Genomic DNA, 24,200 nt, shown 5'->3' with positions numbered 1-24,200 from the left:
GTTTTAAATAAACCTACATGAATAAAGATATTTTGTTTTTATTAAACTAAATAACATACATATAAAAATATATGTATTGTTATACAAGTTTCATTTGAAAATATATCACAGTGATACCGATACAAATGCAATATTTTCTTTAAATAAATGTAACGCAAAAATTGTATTGCATTTTACACGGCTATATTATAGTTCAAGGGATAATGGAGCTAGAAATAAATTTATTCTGAGACTTTTTAAAATTATAACAAATAAAATACATACCTAAATGATGTACCAAAATAAATAAATAATGTAGTATGCATAAAATACTATAACGATGTATCCCTAAAGAGCTATTGAGAGATTGTACACACCTGCGTGCAAACTGGAGGGAGATATTATTACTCATTATTGTGGAAACTGCAGGAGGCTCTCATGTTATTAATCTGGATATTTGTTTACTATAAACGAATATAGATTTTTTTTATTTAACAAAATCAGGAACAAAATTCAATATCCTCTGCGTAGACACCTCTATTTCATCTATATAGTAGCCAAGCAGCCTGCTTTTTAAGCTGTGTTTTGGTAGAAGTGTCAAACAGTGAAATTACTTCTTAACTACTCCCGAATGGCAACGACAGACTACAATAGTAATGACAAACTTCCATGGCAATAGGTATAATATGTTTTTCATTTAATGTTACATATAGACACCTATATAACAAAACAATACACAACAAATAACAAAACAAACAAACTGTCTATTAAAAAAATAAATTCAGTTGAGTTTCTTGCGAATTTTCTTCAATTGAATGTACATTCTGAAACGGACTGTATGGAAAAAAATATTAGAACAAAAAACTTGACGTTCATACGCGGCTAAAGTGTTCTACATGAATAAATTATTTTGATTTGATTTGATTTACAGCATCACATAACGACGTAATGAACATCAGTAGTATGGAGTGCTGTTGATATACTGTTGCTATTTACCATCAGGTAGAAAGTTACATAAAAAAGGACAGGGTCGTAACACAAGTTTTAAATAAAGGTACAGAGTTCATGTAGTTACAACAAAAATACCAAATATCCTTCGTCTGAAACATAAAACAAAATAAATCCAATGATTTTGCGTAGAGGTAGCAACTGTATACGAATTTTGGTGAACAATATCTTGTTTCTAAAAGCTGAATCTTTTGAGAGCTACATCGTATCTTATATTACGAGCTGCCGTGTATCCAATTTGTGGTAAAAGTTTTGTTCGATATTTATTACGAGAGATCTTTGCCTAATCGGATTTGTAAATTCCCTGAGCATATTGGAACATCTCTTATGATAATAAGTTTGTAAATAAATACTTCAGCCAGATCAAATCATAGCAATAAACTAATAAAAGTTTTAGATTTCAAAATAGATATCCGTCATACTAGTGAACGGGTGCTGCTTGTGGGGACTGGTCTGTTCGGGTTAATGCGTAACCCGAACAGACCAGTCCCCACTGTACAACTCGTTATAACAATAAAAAACAACTCGTATTCTTGTATTTGAAAAGAATACGAGCTGAGTTTTTTGTCAGTTCTTATCATTTCAAAATCATTCCGAACTGACGGTAGACTTGACATATCATAAGAATATGTAATAGACCTACATGAATAAAGATATTTTGAATTTCACTTTGAATTTGATATTTTTTGGAAAATGTAATTAGACGTTCTTGGTTTTTGAGTAGTCAAAAGAGTTAAGAACCACAAAAGTCCAATTTATAGGTCACTTAAAAAATATGTATCAATATATATTTCAGAGTGACTCTCCGATAATGGAAACTCCTAGAACAAAACAAATTAATCTGATTGACGGCGGAAATTCCACCCCCTGTTAAGTTAGATTCAAATATATGAAGTGATGTATTCATAACCACATACATCAGTAATTGACAATATATCTAACTTATTAGTAATGTGTACTGATGACCACTTTGCTAGCAATATACTTTCAAATCAAAAATTGACCTCAACCAAAACCATCAGAATAAATTCCTGGCTAGCAATGTACCATGTCAGTTTGACCTCCATGCTGTTCCCCCTTGAAAACCATTATTACGAATTCCTAGTGAATTTGTCACGATTGCCTAACTGACCTGACCTCATCTCATCCTCCATTAGTACCCCTCCAGCGTAAACCTTTAGTCCAAACTGGTGCACCATTCCTTTATCATATATTAAAAAGGAACACACACAGGAACACACCCCATCTAAGTTGTGAATAATATAAATACAAAATAAATAATAAAAGGTCAACCAACATATAGTACATTTATATAATAAGTTTAGGTTTCCACGCTATCTCTAACAAGATTAGTGGAGTTAAAAAGTTCACTTGTCTGCGACGGCCGCTTACGTCCGACACTGAAATTTATTGCCCACTTATTGCATTTCTTTACATTATACACAAGTTTTAAACAACAATAATATATTATTCTAGATTTCTTAAGTAAAACAACTCCATTTTTAAATGATTATAAGGTTTTTATTAAAATAGAAATAGCAAAAATATATGAAATAAAACTAATATAAACACAACATGAATGAAATGAATACTGTTTTTATAGTATCACTCATGCTAATAGAAATAGAAATTATTTTTGTTAAAATCAACTTAATATAAGCACGTTTTAATAGCTACTTTTTATTCCACCAATCATTTGAAATGCAGACTTATCACAAAAAGAATAAGCAGGAAACTTGCGTCTAGCTCTTTTAATACAGATTGAACCAAGAAAAACGACCAAGTAACTTGATTGTTACTCTTTTAAGGAGACTTTTAAACAGACTAAAGAACCTTTTACCGGTAGATAGGTCTATAACTAATATAAATGAGAATACATTTTTTTAAATCGAAATAGTGAAATTGGCAATCGAAGAGAAAACGGCACTACACATCCAATGTTGTTGTAGCCCACTCATGCATAAACAAAATATCTCCTTTTGAAAATACACACTCTATCCTGAGGAGAACCATCACTACTAAGAATATCCTTCAATTCTTGTCCCTTACGGGCCTAGGCTGCCAACTATAAATAAGGGCGAGCACAATAGATCTATGCAGGTCGTAATGCTACAGATCTTAGCACCGAGCAATGCCCAAACCCCTTAATGAATAACATATACAACCCAGAAGTCATTTCATTATATACAACACAGAAGTTATTTCATGATACTCAATATCGATGTATATGTTTGCCAAACGATAAATGTAATTGAAAATTATTGTGTATACATTTGAGAACGCAAACACAAATATTTGTTGGTGAAATAGGAAACCAATAGCAATACATCACGAGGTAAGCAATCAAAATCACATAACAGTACGTTATTGCCATTTTACTGTACAAGTTTATATATAAGATCATATATCTACTAATATTATAAAGAGGTAAAGTTTATGGGCTTGTAGAGAAGTAAACTCTGGATGTACTATTCGTATTTAGAAAATTCTATTAGTGTTCTATAGCTGATTTAGAATACCAGCGTCGTGGCACCCCGTCACGGCATATACTGAGTGGAGACCTATTTGCTACCATAATGATCCAAATTGTAATTAAAAATTCTTAAAAGTATTTTCGTTTTATATAAAGGGTGTATAATATAATGCTACAACCAATAGGAGCCAATGTAATATTTTGCAAAAATGGGGAAAATGTGAGGCAGACGAAGTTGTGCTTATTAACTAGTGACGAAATATAGTTTAAAATATATATATATATATATAGTAGTATAATAAATATAGTTTATTTATATTTTTACTACCTAAGCTGAGCCCGCGAATTCGACGTACCTATTTTTTTTAAATAACAAACAAAATTTTAAGTAAAGCTTACCAAAATAGTAACAGCCGCATCCAAATCGGTTGAGTAGTTGTTGAGATAACCACACAAACGCACTATGAAAAAGTTTGTATGTTTATGTGTTGTGTAGATTAAGAAAAAGAGATAATATATTTTATTTATTAATTTGAAACAATATAAATTGTGTCGTATAACATACAAGGTCTGATAGATACTTAATAGTCATTTAAAATGTAAATTTTGTTTGACAGCATATATAGTTCAGGGCACCGTAAGTCTTTATAGTCACTATTATAATAATCACAGTTATATGAATCTTTTACTCTCTCTCCCACTTCAATTTAAATACGATAGAAAAAGAAAAACATCCACAATTTTTATAATAATTATCCTTCACTATTTTATATGTTCGTGGACAGAAACTCGGTCGTTGTCTTCGCCTTGGGCAATATAAATCATTTTGCTGTTCACGATGCCCATAGGGCCATATACAAAGCTATGTAGGTAATGTTACTAACATACGCCTTAGAAAATATTAATAAAGTTTAAAAACAACGATAATATTACCAAATTTGACATATCTGAATTTTAGGAGCAATTTACTTTGTAGATATTATGGGTATATAATTTTAAAAGTAACCTCTTATATAAATGCGATAGTGTGTACCTTTTCACAAATAATTCTCTTATTTCAACTTCGGTTTCCCTTCCTGGGCCTAGTTTGTAGTGTTTCTTAGTATAATATATACGTCTTACAACAATTCCCTGGTTTCCTTTATCGCCCACAATGAATATAGTAATTAGTCCCAAATTACAAAAACAACTTATTATTTATTTTATTTACTTCATAATAAATAAAAATTGTAATGTTTAAACTAAGGTGTTTAAAGCCTATAAAATTCACCGTCATGGTTCTTTTAGATGTAATCTAACCCATAGAAACTTGTTTATGGGTTCCTAAATTGCTTTAACACGATTGTTTTAATTATTTTCTACAATTTCTCGGCCCAGTTTGCCGCGAAAACTTCATACAAAGCTCTTTTCCGTGGCTCACATGAGACAAGAGCTTTCACGAGAGCTTAACAAAGCTGTCAAGCACTTTAGGCGGGAGCTTTGTATCTTTAGAAGAACTACTTGATAACGCCAACACATCCAATTACTTACATTTTATCAAAACCAGCTTTTTCGAATGAATTAATTTTATTATTTTGTCTTACTCATAAAATAAATGAGAAAGTTTGAGAATGTGGATATATGGATGGTTGGTTTCATTCAAAAATTACTGAAATAGATTTTACTGAATCTTTACAATAATATAACTCATACATCAGTCAAATTTCATGCGGATGAAAACGTGGGCACAGCTTTTTTGGCAAATTAACACTTGAAGGGGGCGAATTAAAGGATGAACGAAAGGGATAGTGTTGCTGATATTTAATTTATTTCTAGTAAAGTACTAGGATAACTATATAATAAGACAGGATTTTTTAAAAAAGGTAATACGACAGCTAATATTCCTTGTCATTCTAGAACAAAATGCAGTACTAGAGTAGTACGCACATCTGTTTAGGCAGATGGAATAGTCTGTCATGACTTTTTGATACTTTTTTCTATCTGTTCTGCTATAAAATCAAATAGTTAAACAATGGGAAACCTACCTTTTCATTCATGCATACGACCATAATTTCTAAGGCGACAAAAGATAGCGCGGTGTAATGCGAAAAGTTTTCTAGAAACACGCCTTTGTTGTGAGCAGATGCAGTTGATATAAATTAAGGTACTTGCAGAACATATAACTTTATTTTAATTTTAGCATATTGGAAACGTATATACCAAACATATGATACCAAATGATGTTTTTGCATTTGGTAATTACAAACAGACATACTGTTCTTACAATAAATATTACAATTATTTTATACTAAACAATATATAATATTTTAATAATTTTTCTTATGAATTGCTTAAAATTGATATATTCTTATTATTATCTGATATTTTTTAATTAATTGCAAGAATAGTAGTAGTATAAAATTAAAAAAAAAGTTAACACAAAGTCAATCGATGCAAAAACTACACAACTACATTATGGTATTTTCTTTATCTAAACATAAAAATATTATTTATACATAGTTTTATTGTTCATCAAGTAACATATCGAGTATATCTTTATTGTTATAATTATTATTACAAATTACCTCAAAGTTACATTAAAGTGTACGCAATATTACCGCCCAAGCTGAGAAAAAGATGAATTTATTCTCTGCACAGGCTTAATCTGCATATGATCTTGAATTATTTACAACCTCACCATATTTTATGCTGTGCATAAGTAGGTGACAGGATAAGCTTATTTATCTGTATTATTTTTTTTATATGACTAGCAAAACAAGATGACAGCCCACCCGATGGTAAACAGTAACCATCTCCTATGTATACAGCACTACGGATATCACATAATCATGTGACACGGCTAATGAATTGCCATTCAAGAGGACTAATATGTCATGCTTCTTATCCTGTAACTAGCTCTTGCCCGCGGCTTCGCTCGCGTTAATTTATCCCCTTAGGGGTGGAATTTATCAAAATCCTTAGAGGATTGCCTACGTCATAGTAGCTTTATACATACAAAGTCTCAGCCCGATCGGTTTAAAATTGACAAAGTTTCATATAAATTTTCATCCCCTATTTTATCCCTTTGGGGGTAGAATTAATCGAAATGGTTTCTTAGCGGATGCCTACGTCATAACATCTACCTGCATGCCAAATTTCAGCTTGATCCGTCCAGTGGTTTGGGCTGTGCTTTGATAGATCACTACGTCAGTCACCTTTGAGTTATATATATTTAGATTCACTGCCTAATCTACACCCAACAACCGAAACACAGTTTACAAAGCAAGCTACAACCCATCGACTCCCCGTCCAATTCAATCAAGGATCAAAATTACGCTGGCCTGAGCCGAGGTTCGAACCCCTAGCGGTGCTTTCAAACTAAAGTCATATCCATCAGGCGGGTTTGGAGTGCACTGCACTGGCCCTCTATCGTCCAGTGAAGCTGTAAAGGCCAACTGCGGCCAACAGCGAGTAGTCCTAGAAAAAAGCAAGCTGCTTGGCAGCTGATATTGAAGTAACTGAGGTAATCACGACATGACTTTTTACAATCCATCTCTGATATATCTTATTAATATTATAAACGCGGAAGTTTGTGAGTATGGATGGGTGTTTGTTACTTTTTCACGCAAAGACTACCGAACGGATTTTAATGAAACTTTACAGTAGGTTATACATCAGAATAGCATATAGGCTATATAAATTTCACGCGAGTGAAACTCCGGGCATAGCTAGTATACATATATTTATATAATTGTTTTGTTACTCTTTCACGCAAAAACTACTAAACATATTTTGATAAAACTTTACAGTAATATAGCTTGTCCATCAGAATAACATATAGGCTACAGATTTCACGCGGGCACAGCTAGAATACATATATATTGTTGATCTGCACGGTATAAACAAACGATGGGTGATTAAACAGTACATAGTTTAGGAGAATTTTCATTACTGAACCGTGTTCGCAAATTGCTGTATATCACCCGCGAGGATTGAAGTCGTTTTAGAGGGTCAGGTTTGTGAGTTTTGTCACAGTACAGTTACGTCATAAGAGCTAATTAAAATAATGTCAACTTTTTTCATTTACTTTATATCTGTTACAAAAAATACAGTCGCATGCTTTAAATTAATGTCATAAAAATAAGATATATGTATATTATTACATCATATATTTAAGAGTTTATTTACATTTTTGCCTAGACTTTTTATGACTATTGTAGCGAACTCTTTAATGAATTTTATACATTTTTAAAATTTTATAATCATATTTCTTTGACATAAGCTATGTAACATTCTAACAACATTATATATCGCTGTCGTATTAGTTACATTTTCTTTTCTTTTCTTCCGTATATTTCCTCATAAAATCCTCAACACCTCTCACTCATCAGGTACATCAGATACCTCAGCTTCAAACATATTTTCACCGCCAACAATTATTCTCTGCGCCCCTTATGGTTGACTGGTAGAAATTATCGCATAGTGTTAAGTGTTAAGTCTGCGAAATGCACTGTTTCTTTCTATACTATGTGCATTAAAGTTATATAAATAAATAATATTTTATAATTTATTCTTAATACTATTAACCCTTAATCCAATGTGCGAATAAGGTTTTACGAAATTGGGCAATTAAAGCCTCTATGCAAATGTAGACCTTCATAATCCATTTAAATAAAGCTTCAACTAAATCTAAATATGCCCAATATATGTATTATATATCTACTAGCTGTCCCGGCAAACGTTGTTTTGCCATATAAATTAATAACGCTATAAAAAAATAGGGGTTGGTGATAGAAGGGTGAAAATTTGGGGTTGTATGTATTTTTTAATGACACATACTAAAAAAATATAAATAAAAAATTTTGCCCAAAAAATAAAAAATTTGAAAAATAGATAGTAGCCGATTCTCAGACCTACTGAATGCATGTAAAATATCTAAAAAATCTGTCAAGCCGCTTCAGAGGAGTATGGTAACTACCATAGTGACACGAGAATTTTATATGCAAGATAACTGTATTGCAGGTAGATTGCATATATTAAGTACATTATAAGTAAGTAAAAATCGTGGCAGACTGCCTTCCTCAGTTCTGTGATCATAGAGACAATTTTATTCAGTTTTTATTACTATTTCTTATGTATGTTAGTCTCTAAGGTATGTATAAAATGGGCCATATAGCCTGAATTAAATGTATAAATAAAATAAATAATAATAAAATGATAATACACGCAGTCCCATCTAGACCTTATATTAGGTGGCAGAGCTTGTGTTATAGGCACTAGACTACTGATATAAATACATATATATTTTTTTTGTAAACATATAGAAAACAGCCAAACCGATACAAACAATCTTACTCATGAATACAAATACTTGTACCCACGACCATCGAAAGTAAAGCGGCGTGCTAACCACTAGATCACCGAGGCCGTTAGAAAAGTTAATTTTTTTTTGTAGTTTATGTTGCAATTACATTTAAACTGTTAATTAGGCGTACATGGATTATTGGTAAGAAACGCTGCTGTGCATAAATGAGATTCCGTGTACGATTATCTTTATAGGCGCTTTAGGATACGGATATATTTATTTCGGTTAAGGTGCCTTGAATTGCGCAGTCAGATAATTGTTATTAGGATTTCTAGATTTCAAGAAAATTTAGATTAAAGATAACAAAAGAAAAGTCTAGATCACAAACTACATTAAGCAAAATTAGCATTTACCGATCTTTTTATGTAACTGAAATTGCTCCCCTGATGGAGAATCGTAAGCATCGTCATTATACCTGAATCGGACTAGTGGTGCTGATTATGTGATGTCGGTACATCACGTCATCAATACTCTTTTAGCGGAAGTATCATTTTTTTTTGGCAATTCACACAGCGCCATCTAGACTCAAGTTAAGCTAGTTAAGCTATATAGCTTGTATACAAATACATAGATATATATTTTTTCGTAAATACATACATATTATACATATACAGAAAACCCCCAGAACAATACGAACAGTCATATCAAAAATACAAATGTTTGTGCCGTGCGAGGAATCGAACCCGCGACCATCGGAAGTAAGGCGGTGTACTAAACGTCTATACCACCGAGGCCGTCATATAATATACAAATAGTATCTGATGTACCTAATGAGCCGAATCATAATAAATAAATTTAAAATTTGTGTAGTAAATAAAGAAAAATTTTTCAGGATGGGCTATTCCTTTCACCGTAAGGGCGACGGATGAAAGACGACTGCATGCATAAATGAGAATGTTGAGGTGGATGTGTGGTGTGACAAGAATGGATAAGATAAAGAATGAATACATTAGAGGAAGTATGAAAGTGGCACCGGTGTCAGAGAGGTTGAAGAGTAATCGCCTATCATGGTATGGACATGTAATGCGTAGGAACGAGGATAATATTTTAAGAAAGATGTTACAAATGAATGTGGATGGTTATAAGGGCAGAGGAAGGCCAAAAAAGAGATGGATGGACTGTGTGAAAGATGATATGGTAAGAAAGGAAGTAAATAACGCGATGACTGCGAACAGGGATGAATGGAAACGAAAAACATATTACGCCGACCCCAAATAAATGGGATAAGGATGAAGCAGATGATGGGCTATTCCTTTCACCCCCTTTACCCCTAAAGGTATAAAAAATAGATAACAACCTATTCTCAGACCTACCGAATCTGCTTAACTTAGAACTAGATGGCGCTGTGTGAATTGTACTACGATATTATTTTGAAGTTTCCATGACTTCAAAGAAAATATATTTATTTGAGTAGGCTAATCAATAAAAATTATATACAAAGTACATTTAGTTGAATTATATCAGTTGGTAAAATGTGTACATAAATAAATGCCAATTCATTTACACGTATAAAAAAGGCAGTGGTCAATATGACCACGGTAGGTAGGTCATCGCAGATGTTCCGCAAAGTGTTACTATTCTCATAACAATAGATGTGCGGATGTGTTGCCGACTGTATCCGGCGCATTGCGGACCTCCGACCAGCACTAAGGACTAATGTACCCTTTACAAACTGAAATTCAAGTAGCATTAATATAACTTACTAGAGTCTATCAACTGTACTGCGGTATACGTTAATCTTATTAATATTATAAACGCGAAAGTTTGTAAGTATGAATGGACAGATAAATGGATGTTTTTTTTAGGATGATGATGATATTATATCATGATAATGAAGTGGTGGACCCGCCCGCGCTAACAGTTTACGCTGGCGGGGCACCAGTGGAGGATGATAAAATGAGCTCATGCTCATTTTATCATCCTCTAACCTGACCTCATGGTCAGGTTAGTCAGCCCATCGTGACAAATTCACCAGGAATTTATCACGATGGTTTCCAGGGGGAACCGCGTGGAGATTAACCTGACATGGTACATTGCTAGCAATAAGATCATCAGTCCACATTACTAAAAATCCCCTTTCCCCATATATAGATGTTACTCTTTCACGCAAAAACTACTAAACTGAATTTTAATGAAATTTTACAGTAATATAGATAAGAGTAAGAGTAAGATTTCATAGTATATAATATAATATAAATTTCATGGGTGAAACCGCAGTCAGAACTAGTTATTTAATACCTGTGATATATAGGTATCTATAGTAGCTGTACCTGCGGTTTCAGCCGCGAGTATGAAATACAAATGATTCGTGTTTGAATACCTAATGATTAGATTAATATTATTTTAAAAATACACAACTTTATTATTTAAATTATGTTTTATTTTAGAAATAATACTAAACTCCTACTATTAAAAACTTAAATTGTAACGTTAGTGGTGTAATAGGACCAAATGGCACCATAAGAGTTTACATATTTACAGCACTAAAAAGTCACCTTCTATTTCGTATTAACATTTTGTTTGGAAACCTAAATATATACAAAACAAACCATCATGTATATATCACAGATTCAGTACAGAGATATAATATCAATTCTAAAACATACATGTGAAATTAAAATACGGCCTAAATTTCAAATGGTGAACATAAATTGTTGACTATCCTGATCTATATCAGCTATGATTTACTGTGGCAATACATATTTAATTTCTATTTACAATTATAAATCAAATTGAGGCAGCAATGGTCAAACTATACTGATTGGTTTTAAATGTAGATTGCTGCCAACACAAACCTATAAATAAGTTTTAGGTATAATTACATTTATAAAAACAGTAATTAAGAGATAGTCAGTAACAACTTTTTTACACCACAATGGTGGCTAGCATACGGCCCATCTGATTGTAAATGGTTACCGTAGCCTATGGACGCCTAAAACACCAGGTGTTTCACGTACGCTTTGCCGACTCTAGAGAAACCTATATATATAGCCTTCTCGAAAACCACATATTGTAGTCTCTAGAGAAAACCTAAGCTACATCGTATGATTTCTAGTGGGTAACAATCCCACACATACCCTCGTCAATACAGACAAATCACTATTAAATTACTATTATAATATTACTAGCTGTCCCGGTAAACGTTGTTCTGCCTTAAAATAAAAAATAACAATTTAGGGGTGGACTACCCCTAACATTTAGGGGGATGAAAAATAGATGTTGGCCGATTCACAGACCTACTCAATACGCTCACAAAATTTCATGAGAATCGGTCAAGCCGTTTCGGAGGAGTATTGGGAACGAAAACTGTGACACTAGAATTTTATATATATAAGATAAATGCGAATAAAACTCTGTTTGTCTATTTGTCGTGATTTCACGCAAAAACTACTGAATCGATTTAAATGATATTTAGTACACAGATAGTCTAAACCCTGAAAAAGGACATGGGCTACTTTTTAACGCAAAAAACCCAAAAAGCGGTTTGAAAGCGGAGATAAAAGATTGTATGAAAATATCATCATTTTTTACGTGGAATGATTAAACTTTTTTTACTTATAATCTAACTAAATATTCCACGCGAACGAAGTCGCGGGCACAGCTAGTACATAAATCCCTCTATTGGGATAAGGCCGCCATTGTACCATTTTTTTTAAGACATATGTATCTTTTAATATTTTGTAAAATAAAGAATTACAAACATATATAATATAAAGATAACAATAGGATTACTAGTTCTAAATTACTAACAACGTGACCCACACCCGTGACAGGACCCCGTGTGTACACGTGTGTGCAGATTCAATTTCAGGGTTTTGGTCAGTTCCAATAACTCGTTATCAAATTGGGTCATGAAAAATTGGTTACAGGTCATACAGGAAAATCGTTTGATTGAATACAATACATTGCCTCTGTTATTGTGTACATCCTCGTCCTTAGGGCCGTAACTAGGCTGACCAACTCTGAAGCCCAAATTTTAGCGATTTAATATTAAATTTTATAGATTATTAGTATTATTAGGGACAATACAAACTTAGAATGAAAGCATGTGGGTTTAGGAGTCACCAATATACCTTAGTTGCTCCAATGGTTTTTGCTGTTCACTGACATAATTTTTTTTTTACTTCAGAAAAATCCGTCATGGAGTGCCTTTCGAAATAGCGGACGAATGGGTACTGCTGTATTCCTACCGGTTAAAAACCTGATGATATAGCTCTCCGCTCGACCGCTTCCCCGCTGTGTTCCCTGACACCTACCAGCGTTTAAAAATGTATTCACAATTCAATACACACACCAATACACTTCAATTCACAAGAGCTTGTATGTTGAAATCCATTAAAATTAGCGGAACCTCAGTCTCTTCGTAGGGATACGGAACACAGGTTAAATCAGCACAGTTGGCAACCCTGATTCTACCTCTTTTGTTGTTCTAACAATGTCTGTCAGCCCTTTGTCATTACATAACATTCGGATCAAAATGATGTCCTTTAAATCAATGATACAAAGGTGTTTAAACTAAAATTAGATCTTTCTAATAGAATATAATAACTTTTTTTATTGAAATAGATATAGGATAAACTCAAAAAATACCTACTTTATATCATAAATTATTTCAAGTATAAAAAAAATATAAAGATTTTTATCATTACGTAGTATAAAACAAAGTCACGGTGGCTGTCTGTCCTTCCCTATATATTCTTAAAATTTTAAAACTACGCAACGGATTTCGATACAGTTTTTTTTTAATAGATGATTTTAGAGGAAGGTATATATGTATAATACATGTACACCCGGGCGAAGCCGGGGCGAGTAGCTAGTTAAAAAATAAAAAACACTACAATAATTGCAGCAGTGCAAAACCGGTACTAAATTTATTTAGTCCTAAATTACTTCGGATATTGCACTAACTGCGAAGAAATTACTACTTAAGCTGTTTGAAGTATAAGATCCAAGCCTCTGTTCTATTAAGGGGCCTAGAGGAATTAAGTTACTCGGCTGCCGCACAGTGAAGTTCTTACATTGATGGAAACGGGCGCGAAACAAAGAATGTAATTCATACCTCTTACATTGATGGAAACAAAGTAGTTACGGGTATTATTATGAAGACATTTGTTACACATCTGTGGTAGAATTTCCATAATTTTCACTATCAAGTATATCTATAGTAATATTATACAGCTGAAGAGTTTGATTGTTAGTTTGAACGCGCTAATCTTAGGAACTACTGGTTCGAATTGAAAAATTAGTTTTGTGTTGGATAGTCCATTTGTCGAGGAAGACTTTAAGCTATATAACATTACGCTACGACAAATAGAAGCTAAACATCAGTGAAAAATGTTGCAAAAACAGGGAAAATTATGTATTTGAGGGTTTCCGTTGCGTGCCCAAAAAATATTTATGATGGAATAATTCCTCTTTACCGCGCGAACGAAGTCGCAGGCGCATCTAGTATTACAAGTTTGTTGAATGCAAATTAAGATCTCATCTGTGCTTAAACACATTTACATTTCTGATTGACAGTATAGAATAGAATAGAAAATCATTTATTCAAATAAACTTAATTTAAGCACTTTTGAATAATCATAATATTTTTATATTTAACTGTCTCATCATAAAAAGAAAGAGCAAGAAACTAGTATGTTGCTCTTTTAAATAATTCTTGTAAATTCACATTTTACAAGTCGAAACGTGTGAATGCAAACTATCAACCAGCACTAATTTACTAGGGTCAAATATAAATAAGACAACACAATAAGACAGTCGTAGTGATAAGAGCAGACCAGCAACGCTCGTTCACGAGTATGACGGATGACCCAGCCATCACTGCGCTCGACCATATTTTAGGGAGCCCACCACGCCGCCACATGTCTGGACAGTTCTTATTTATAGATTTTTTTACGGCCTTGGTAGTCTAGCTATTTGGCCGCTTTACTTCTGATGATCGCGAGTTCTATTCCTCGCACGATGCAAACATTTCTTTCTATTCATGAGTTCTATGATTGTTTATATTTGTCTAGGTGTGTTTTATGTATATTATGTATATATTTACAAAAATATATAAATATTTATTAAATCTGAAACAATTTTTTTAAATACTACTAATAATTTATATCCAATACCTTCGTGTATTAATTTTGTTAAAACACGAAGGTAAAGGAAGGTGGTGTAAGGTGTTGTTTGTCTTTTGTTCTTATACAAAAGATTACTATTTTAATCAAATAATAATCTTTTGTATAAGAAATTCGTTAAAATGTTCGAGAAGGAAAGTTAAGAAAATATTACATTTCAGGTTTTTTGCTTCAGATTCATATTAAATTAAATAAAAAAATCATTTATTAATATAAGACATTTCAGTTGCTTATGAACGTCAAATTTTTTATATTATATTTTTTTCCTGCCGTCCATTTCATTATACAAATCATTTGAGAAGAACTGGCAAGAAACTTAACTGAATTTCTTTTTTTTAAAAGACAGTTTCTTTACATTCTTTACATTTGACGACCTCGGTGGTCTAGAGGTCTAGCACACCGCTTTACGACCGATGGTCGCGGGTTCGATTCCTCGCACGGCACAAACATTTGTATTCATGAGTATGATTGTTTGTATCGGTCTGGGTGTTTTCTATGTATATATATATATATATATATATCTATGTATATGTATCAGTTATCTAGTACTCATAACACAAGCTTTAGCTAACTTAACTTGGGTCTAGATGGCGCTGTGTGAATTGTCCTGAGATTATTATTATTATTATTGTGTATTTATGTCGGTGTCTATGTCTGACATTAAATAAAAATCCCGTGCCTGAACAACTATTGCCACGTACTCTCGTCATTCAAGTAATAATTATATGTCTATATGAAACAAAAGAATAGAAATAGTTATTTATCTGAGTTACTGTTATTAAAATTCAATCAGAACTCATATTAAAAACTAGCTGTGCCTGCGACTTCGTTCGCGCGGTTATCAACAACACTATCGTTTCCCCGTTTTTGCAACATTATACACTAATGCTTCGCTTCTATTGGTCGTAGCGTAATGTTATGTAGCTTAAAGCTTTCCTCAAAAAATAGACTATATAACAACACAAAAATAATTTTTCAATTCGAACCAGTAGTTCCTGAGATTAGCGCGTTCAAACAAACAAACAAACTCTTTAGCTTTATAATATTAGTATAAATACGAGTACACTTAACATGAACCTTCCATAAAAATGTAACAAGCGAGGCGGCTGTATTGATTTCATTTCCTTTGTCTGCCTCTAGATTCGTTATGTTAAAAAAACCTGTTCAATTTCCTCTACTTTTTATACATTTTTTGCCAATCTATAACAGAACTCAATTTATTTATTATGTTTATTAGCTATACTTTACCTGGGACTTCGTCTGCGTGGATATTTTTTTATTAATATAAATAAAATTTCGTAAATAAAAGTGGCCTAAGTTATTCTTATAATAATAATAATAATAAGACCGTATAGCATTATCTGGGAGTGAAATCCCGTTCAAATACGCCGTTTTAGAGATTAGCAAGAACAGACAAACACAAAACATTTTTAATTAATTTTTTGATATAAAGACTACATACACTTTTATATGCATTTAGTGAAAAGATATTAATTTGAAATTACGAACAGATACTTCAGTTTTATTTATATATATAGATTACCTAATAGTATTCAATATCAGTTTAAACAATAGTAAATAATAAAAAAAAAATATTTGTATTTTAAGAAGAAACGAATTTTAAACAAATGGTAAAGAGTCATAATAAAAAATAAAATAACTAAGAATAATGATAATTATTACAATATATAACAATAATACAATGAAGAAAAATGAACGAGTTTATGATATTATAACAATATCACAAATATTATTAACATTGGACATTTTAATAATTTTATATAAAATAATTAATTTAATAATTATATAGGATTACAATTATAATATTTGTTCTTTTTATTAAAAATATTTTTATAAAATGCGTAAAAGTTATTTCACACCTCAGAAATATTGTCAAAAACTTTGTATGTAGTTTGATAAATAATTATTGATGTTTGCTATGGACAATAAATAGATCGAGAGATCGCGCCAACATTCATTTGAAACTAATTTTATCCACACTCGTGCGTACGCGCAACCTGCATTGAGGGCCGCTGCATTGTGAATATTGTTTAATTAAATATATTATACCGGTAATATATTTGGTGAAAAGAGAAAACAGATGTGAACATGACTGCTTCAACGTCCGCACACTTTTCAAACCATATCTTGACAGATGTTTACGTTTGTAATCCAGAAACGCGCGACGTCTTGACTTATCATAACAATTTTTTACGGTTTCTCCAGCTGTTTAGGTGGCACATTTCAAAAATAGAACAATCATTCGACGTGTTCTTTTTTCATAAAACCACAGATTAACTTTATTTTTCTCACTTATCACAGCACAGTACGAAGTTCAATTAAAAATATTAACCCTATCAGCAAGTTTTCCCGCGCGAAAGTTGAGCGTGAAACTTTTTTAAACTCACCGGGTGGGGATTTTTGTGGTGTCTCCGGCGGTTCGGCGTGGTGGTGGCCCCTGAGGAGTTGGAGGGCGAACTCTGTCCCGACCTCCTCAGATCGGGGACAGGGCACGTAAGCGTATTGTTTCTTTGTCGGCGCCGGGACGGGCGCGACGCGATGTTTGCCGCGGTCGGCCATGCGGCGTCTGACGCCAGGGGAGCGAGTGTCGCAACTCGCGTGCCGGTCTCTTATCGATAAAGCCGTGGCATTCGCTACTAAGTTGTAACAAAACGTATTTTGCGGTATTATAATTTGTACTAATATAGATTATACTTTTTTTATATCTGCTAAAATATATTCTAAATTATTATATCTAGTCAAAAATAATATGTTCTCTTTTTAATTTTTTTAAATGCATTTTAATAATAACACCTTTATTACACCAACGCTATCTTCATACAAAAGACAAAACATTGTTTTTTTCAGCTCGATTTTCCCTTTGTTGAGAAAGGCAAATGATAGATGCTAATACGCCCATTATGGAAAGATAGTACATGAAAACCACCATGAATAACAGCGTATTCTACATTTTTTTCATATCTATAAATCAGTTGTAAATAGCATAATAATAAGACAAAAACAAAGAAAGTAGAAAATAGATTTCAAACCTTCATATAAACTGCGAAGTTACTTAATATGTTTAATATAAAAAGTAAAAAATTTTATTTAAAAATTTTCATGAATTGTTATTGAAAGTTGAAATTAAATAAATAAAACTGAAACTCATCAATAGCTATTCTACCTGTTTTTGCCTTACTAAATATCAATAAAAAAAATACTACCCGGATCTATGGGGCGTTCCATTATACGTCTAAGATGTTGCGTCTATGCGTTAAAATTAAATTTAAATTACCCGAGGCGCAGCACTAATTCCGGCACGTGCGCGCGCACTCACGTGCCGGCCGAACCCGCACCGTCCGCATCACGCTGCGGTCGATAGCACGCGCTAGCCCGCGGGACCTCGGGACCTCCTGCACCACTGCGGGGACATGCACAAAAGCGCATCGGCAGCCTACGGGTTGATCACATATCGATTTTTTTTTATAATAATTGCGTAAGGTTTTATAACAAACTGCCAGAGTCAATGCCTGAAAAAATATTCAAATGTGGTGTAATACTACTACTACACTTTATAAAATAGCATATTATAAAATTGTTGAGTTTGTTAACGATTATATCTTTGTAGAAAAACTTAAAATTCGTAGCGATGACAATATTATCTGATTTCACTAAGATTGAGTGTGTAGCGGTTTCTATGTTGATTATCGCATGCCTCTTACTTGTTATTGCGTAATTATTTATATAAAAAAATATCTATATTATAAAACAGCAACACACAAGTTCCTTACTCATTCTTCTTGTGATGAATCTGCGTTCCGAATGAGTGGTAGAAAAATATTATTATCAAAAGTGCTTGTATAAAGTTTATTTTTATTTCTACTATTTCTTTACTAGCGACCTCTCAGAGCTTCAGAGACCTCTCTCTCGAGCTTCGCACTGACAAATCTTTGAATTTCTCGGTTTGTTCTATACTATAACACGCATGTTTAACCTTCCTCTTGAATCACTCTATCTATTGCTGAAAACTGCATCCGTTGCATAATTTAAAAGGTATAAGCTAACAAACAGCGGTGACGACTTCATTTTATACTGTGTAAAGTTGTAACTGGAATGCATAACTGATTTGTCATCTGGTTGTAAGTGGTAATTTTCGCCTATATACCATGGACAATATAATATATACGTTGTATGACCGTCATGGTACCACTGATGTGTTGCCATTCTAAAGGACTAAGTTCCTTTCATAGCCTGTAATTTTACGCACTCTTCAAATTAAATTACAGATTACAAATAACAAATTCAATTATTACTTATTAAACTTTAAAGAAATGACAAAAAATATATTTATGCACATTTTCTTTATATAAATTATTTGAGTGTTTGAAATTTTATATTACTCCTAAGAGGTACGATATTTTGCTTTACATATTTAATCTATAGATAATTCGTTAAACCTTGCATACAATATAATGGTTGACAACAAATATTTGCTTTCTTTCTTTTTAAATACTATCACAGATAAGATAATATTATACTACAGAGAGTAAAAAGGTTCTTATAAAAAAAAAAAGTTGCCAAGTCGCCAGTACTTAAAAATATTGCCACGAACTATCATAATTGTGAAGTCTTAATCAAATTGTCTAACAAGAAAACCAATCTTCTTGCCTGTCTACTGGGTATTTGCAAACCGCCCTTATGCCTGCCTACTTGCGCGTTATGAATTATTCACCAGCCAAATCCGTACGGCCCATCCGACTGTTTCTACGTACTGCTATATTAATTATAGTATAGCATTACTATTATATGATACAACAATAATAATAATACCTCTGAAAAATACACACAACGCCATCTAGTCCCAAGCTGAGCAGCAGCTTGTGTTATAGGTAGTAGGCAACTGATATTAATACTAACATTTTTAGTACATGCATAATATACATAGATAACTCCCAGACCGATACTAACAATCATACTCATGAATACAAATGTTTGTACCGTGCGAGGAATCGAACCCGTGACCATCAGAAACTGTGTACTAGACCACCGCATAGTATTTTCATTATGTTATTATATATATATATATATATATATATATCTTACAAATACTAAAAACGCGGAAATTTGTGGATGGATAGATGTTTGTTACTCTTTCACTGAAACTACTACTGAATGGATTTCAATGAAACTTAAAAATAATATAGCTTATAAATGAGAATAACACATAGGCTATAAATTTCACGCGTGTAAGTGATGTGGGCAGTATTTTACTGTATAAAAAATAACTTTTATACAATGTGTGCGTTTATTGTAGAAATCTATAAAGATTTCTGCAATAATGGCATAATTGCGAAGCAGGGCCGTAGTCACTAGTATTTATAAAAACCATTGTAATAAGAGCAAATTAGACCTTTTTAAGTCGACGGTTGTATTAGTAAATTGTCCCTAATTTGTTTGCAAAAATTAAAGACAATACCCCCGAAATTGTGATCTTGAATTCTCTTTCATGAATACAAAGTTGTTGAATACTAACTTAATGATGATGAAAAATGTATAGAGTTTTGTTACTGTTTCTCTTGACGCGGAAACATTGTAACTGTCAAATTGTATCAGACACTTTTTTTCTTCTTTTAATCAGACGCTTATTCTACGCTGGTCACGCTGTAGGCATAACTAATCCATGTTTTTTTTTATTCAGGGTTTTGGGCTTTTTTCAGATACTAAGATCGGTAGCACTGCGACCTGCATAGATCTATTGTGCTCACAGGGAGAAGAATTGAAGGATATTCTTATGAGCGATGGTTTTATCTCCTCAGGATAGAGTGTATACTTAACAAAGGATATTTCGTTTATGCCAGAGTGGACTACAACCACATAGGATGTGTAGTGTCGTTTCCTTTTCTGCTTGGCAAAATCTATGGTATTTTATTTAATATTAAGCTAAAATGTTTGTTACTATTTCTTAATCAAACGGCTGAAAGGTTCTTAATGAAATTTGGTGTGAACATATTTAATTTAATAACACAAAAACTTGACGTTAATAAACAGTTAAAATGTCCTATATGTATAAAAGATTTTTTATTTGATTTGATTGATAAATGATATGTCGTGGATATGCACAACATACAACGTCGATCACGACATATCATTTATCAGTTTTTTGTTTTAATATTTTTCCCCTAACCTATATATAAAAATTAATCTGGATAGGGCTGAAATAACGGGCGAAAATTTGTGCAGATGAAGTTGTAGGTAATAGCTAGTGGTAATATGTGTGCGTCTGTCTGTCAGCGAGTATTATAAATAGAAAAATGTATACGTCCGTCTGTCATTTTTGCATGACTAAACAGACCTAATGTTTGACGTAGAGATAGACGTAGAGATAGAGATAGACGTAATAAATCTTTTATAGTTATCTACTCTGATAACTATAACAGATTTATTTTGTTCCTCAAGTAACTTTAGTATTTATTTTCCTTTTGTCAATCTTGCTATTTGGCAATATATTTTCTCACAAAATCCCAAAACAACATTTATTTAAAAGAATAAGACGCGAGTTTCCTGTTCATTCTTCTTGTAATAAGTATGCTTTCCGAGTGAGCGGTAGTATAAAATAAATACGTATAACTTTTCAAAAGCTTATATTAAGTTTGTTTGAATACTTCTTTTTCTATATGTTAAGATAGATTGTATTACAAAGAAGAAATAGGCTACTTCATGTCAATAAAAACAGATGAAGTCGCGGCTAATGACTAGTAAAGAAGTAGTAACACAATGTTTTCTATACCTACAAAATTCAACAAACATACAGGTATAGTAGGTACAGGGTGATACGTATAACTTTTCAAAAGCTTATATTAAGTTTGTTTGAATATTTCTTTTTCTATATGTTAAGATAGATTGTATCACAAAGAAGAAATAGGCTACTTCATGTCAATAAAAACAGACGAAGTCGCGGCTAATGACTAGTAAAGAAGTAGTAACACAATGTTTTCTATACCTACAAAATTCAACAAACATAAAGGTATAGTAGGTACAGGGTGATACGTATAACTTTTCAAAAGTTTATATTAAGTTTGTTTGAATATTTCTTTTTCTATATGTTAAGATAGATTGTATCACAAAGAAGAAATAGGCTACTTCATGTCAATAAAAACAGATGAAGTCGCGGCTAATGACTAGTAAAGAAGGAGTAACACAATGTTTTCTATACCTACAAAATTCAACAAACATAGAGGTATAGTAGGTACAGGCTGTTTTCGTTCGACAGAATACAATCACGTTCTCCCTTAGGTATATATATGAACCGATTTCCCTACTTTTATTAGACGGGACAGATATTCAATATCCATGCAGTATTTTTCTGATATGCTAATATCAAAAAAAATATTTTATTATTGGCAAAAATGGTAAACCTAACTAACCATCAACTAAAGTGGTAACAGATGGTAAATGTTACCTATGCATATATAATAGAAAAACACCAACATTGCAAGAAATGAAGACTGTAAAGCTTATATTAACATATGCAGTTAATTGGGATTTTATGCTAAACTAACTACTCGCCCCGGCTTCGCCCGGATTTCCATGTATTATATATATAAACGTTCCTCTTCAATCACTCTATCTATTAGAAAAAAATGCTTCAAAATCCGTTGCGTAGTTTTAAAGATTTAAGCACATATAGGGACAGACAGCCACCGCTACTTTATTTTATACTACGTAATGATGAAGTTACCTACCTCTCTCAAGATTTGGACTAGCTTACACCAGCCGTAGTCAACAGCTAATTGACCTACAATTATTCATGTTAAGACCCAATGAACTACATTAATAATTTGAAGAAATTGTTATACGCCAAATGAATTTATAGGGTAAAAAGGTATCCTATAATTTAATTACTTATATGACTGTTGAAACAAATCAATATTACCAATATTGATGAATCGATATGACGGCCTCGGTAGTCTAGCGGTTAGCACACCGCCTTACTTCGGATGGTCCGTTCGATTCCTCGCACGGCACAAACATTTGTATTCATGAGTATTATTGTTTGTATCGGTCTGGGTGTTTTCTATGTATAATATGTATGTATTTATGAAGAAAATAGATATCTATTTGTATCAGTTATCTAGTACACACAACATAAGCTTTAGCTAGCTTAACTTGAGTCTAGATGGCGTTGTATGAATTGTCCTGAGATTATTATTATTATTATCTATTTACACATATAGACATTTACTAATGAAACTTACACATAATTTTATGTTTGACTGCCACATATAACCTATACATTTGATTATGAATTGTTGCTTACATAACTTAATTGTCCAACTAAGAACCTAAAATTAAAAAGCTTAAAAAATATAATATAATAACTAAAATATATTATTAAAAGGAATGTACTACTAATGTAACTTAGGCGGCTTTATTTTCTAATAGTTGACTACTATGATTGAAGACAATAGAATAGAAACTACCCCACTTACTGTGCTTTATTTATTTCTTTATCATAATAGTCGATACATAACAATTGAAGAACGTTGCATCTTCAACATTACATATTATTTGATGTTATTTAGTATAGGTACAATGGAATTGTCATCGTCACATTTCGTGTACAATAAACCAAAAAAAAATAAAGAAAAAAAATTAATGTACTCTATATTTCATTTTATGTTTTCCGTATTCACAAATATTTTATTATTTTTTATGTGAACCTACTTGTCGATTGTTTAAATTAAACTTATTTCTCTCTAATCTTATTCCTAGCAATAGCAAATGGAGTTTATATAATCGAAGACATATATTTAATTAGTTTGAGTAAATATATGTAATATATCTACGTAATTATTGACACTATTTAGGAATTGTAACAAAAAATCTTTCAGGAATGAATGATGCAATTTAATTTGTTATAAAAAATGAGATACAAGTGTTGTTAGTATGCAAATAAAAGAATAAAAATCCCTAAACCATCAAATGAACATAAAAAGCAACAAGTCACAAAAAACAATATTGTTTTGATGACATTTATTTCATGAATATCCAATTAACTGACACATTTTAACAGAAGTACTGTTTTACAGCTAAAAACCAATCCAATCGCCAAAAATATTGTACAATCCCCTTAAAAGTTTTACCATTCTAACATCCATATTTTTAATTCATTGAAACTTTAAATTATTTAATTATTTCAAATAAATTCTAATTTTTAAATTTAAATGGATTTTGTTTTTTAATACATATCGTTAATTAAGTCTATGAT

General features: G+C 32.2%; 1 protein-coding gene across 1 annotated transcript in view; it reads right to left on the bottom strand.

Moving 5' to 3' along the window:
- LOC131850861 (uncharacterized) overlaps positions 1-17,512 on the bottom strand; it is a 115,206-nt gene extending 97,694 nt beyond the window's left edge. Inside the window, exon 1 of the mRNA XM_059201239.1 lies at positions 17,341-17,512. Within this exon, the coding sequence (XP_059057222.1) occupies positions 17,341-17,512 (172 nt within the window). The remainder of the gene's footprint in view (positions 1-17,340) is intronic.
- Between the last annotated feature and the right edge of the window lie 6,688 nt (positions 17,513-24,200).

The sequence above is a fragment of the Achroia grisella genome, unplaced genomic scaffold (assembly GCF_030625045.1).
Source record: "Achroia grisella isolate CSIRO2021 unplaced genomic scaffold, CSIRO_AGI_Agris_v1 utg780, whole genome shotgun sequence".
In the NCBI taxonomy this organism is placed as follows: Eukaryota; Metazoa; Arthropoda; class Insecta; order Lepidoptera; family Pyralidae; genus Achroia; species Achroia grisella.
The sequence above is the reverse complement of the archived record's forward strand: the minus strand, read 5'-3'. Positions and strand labels throughout refer to the sequence as shown.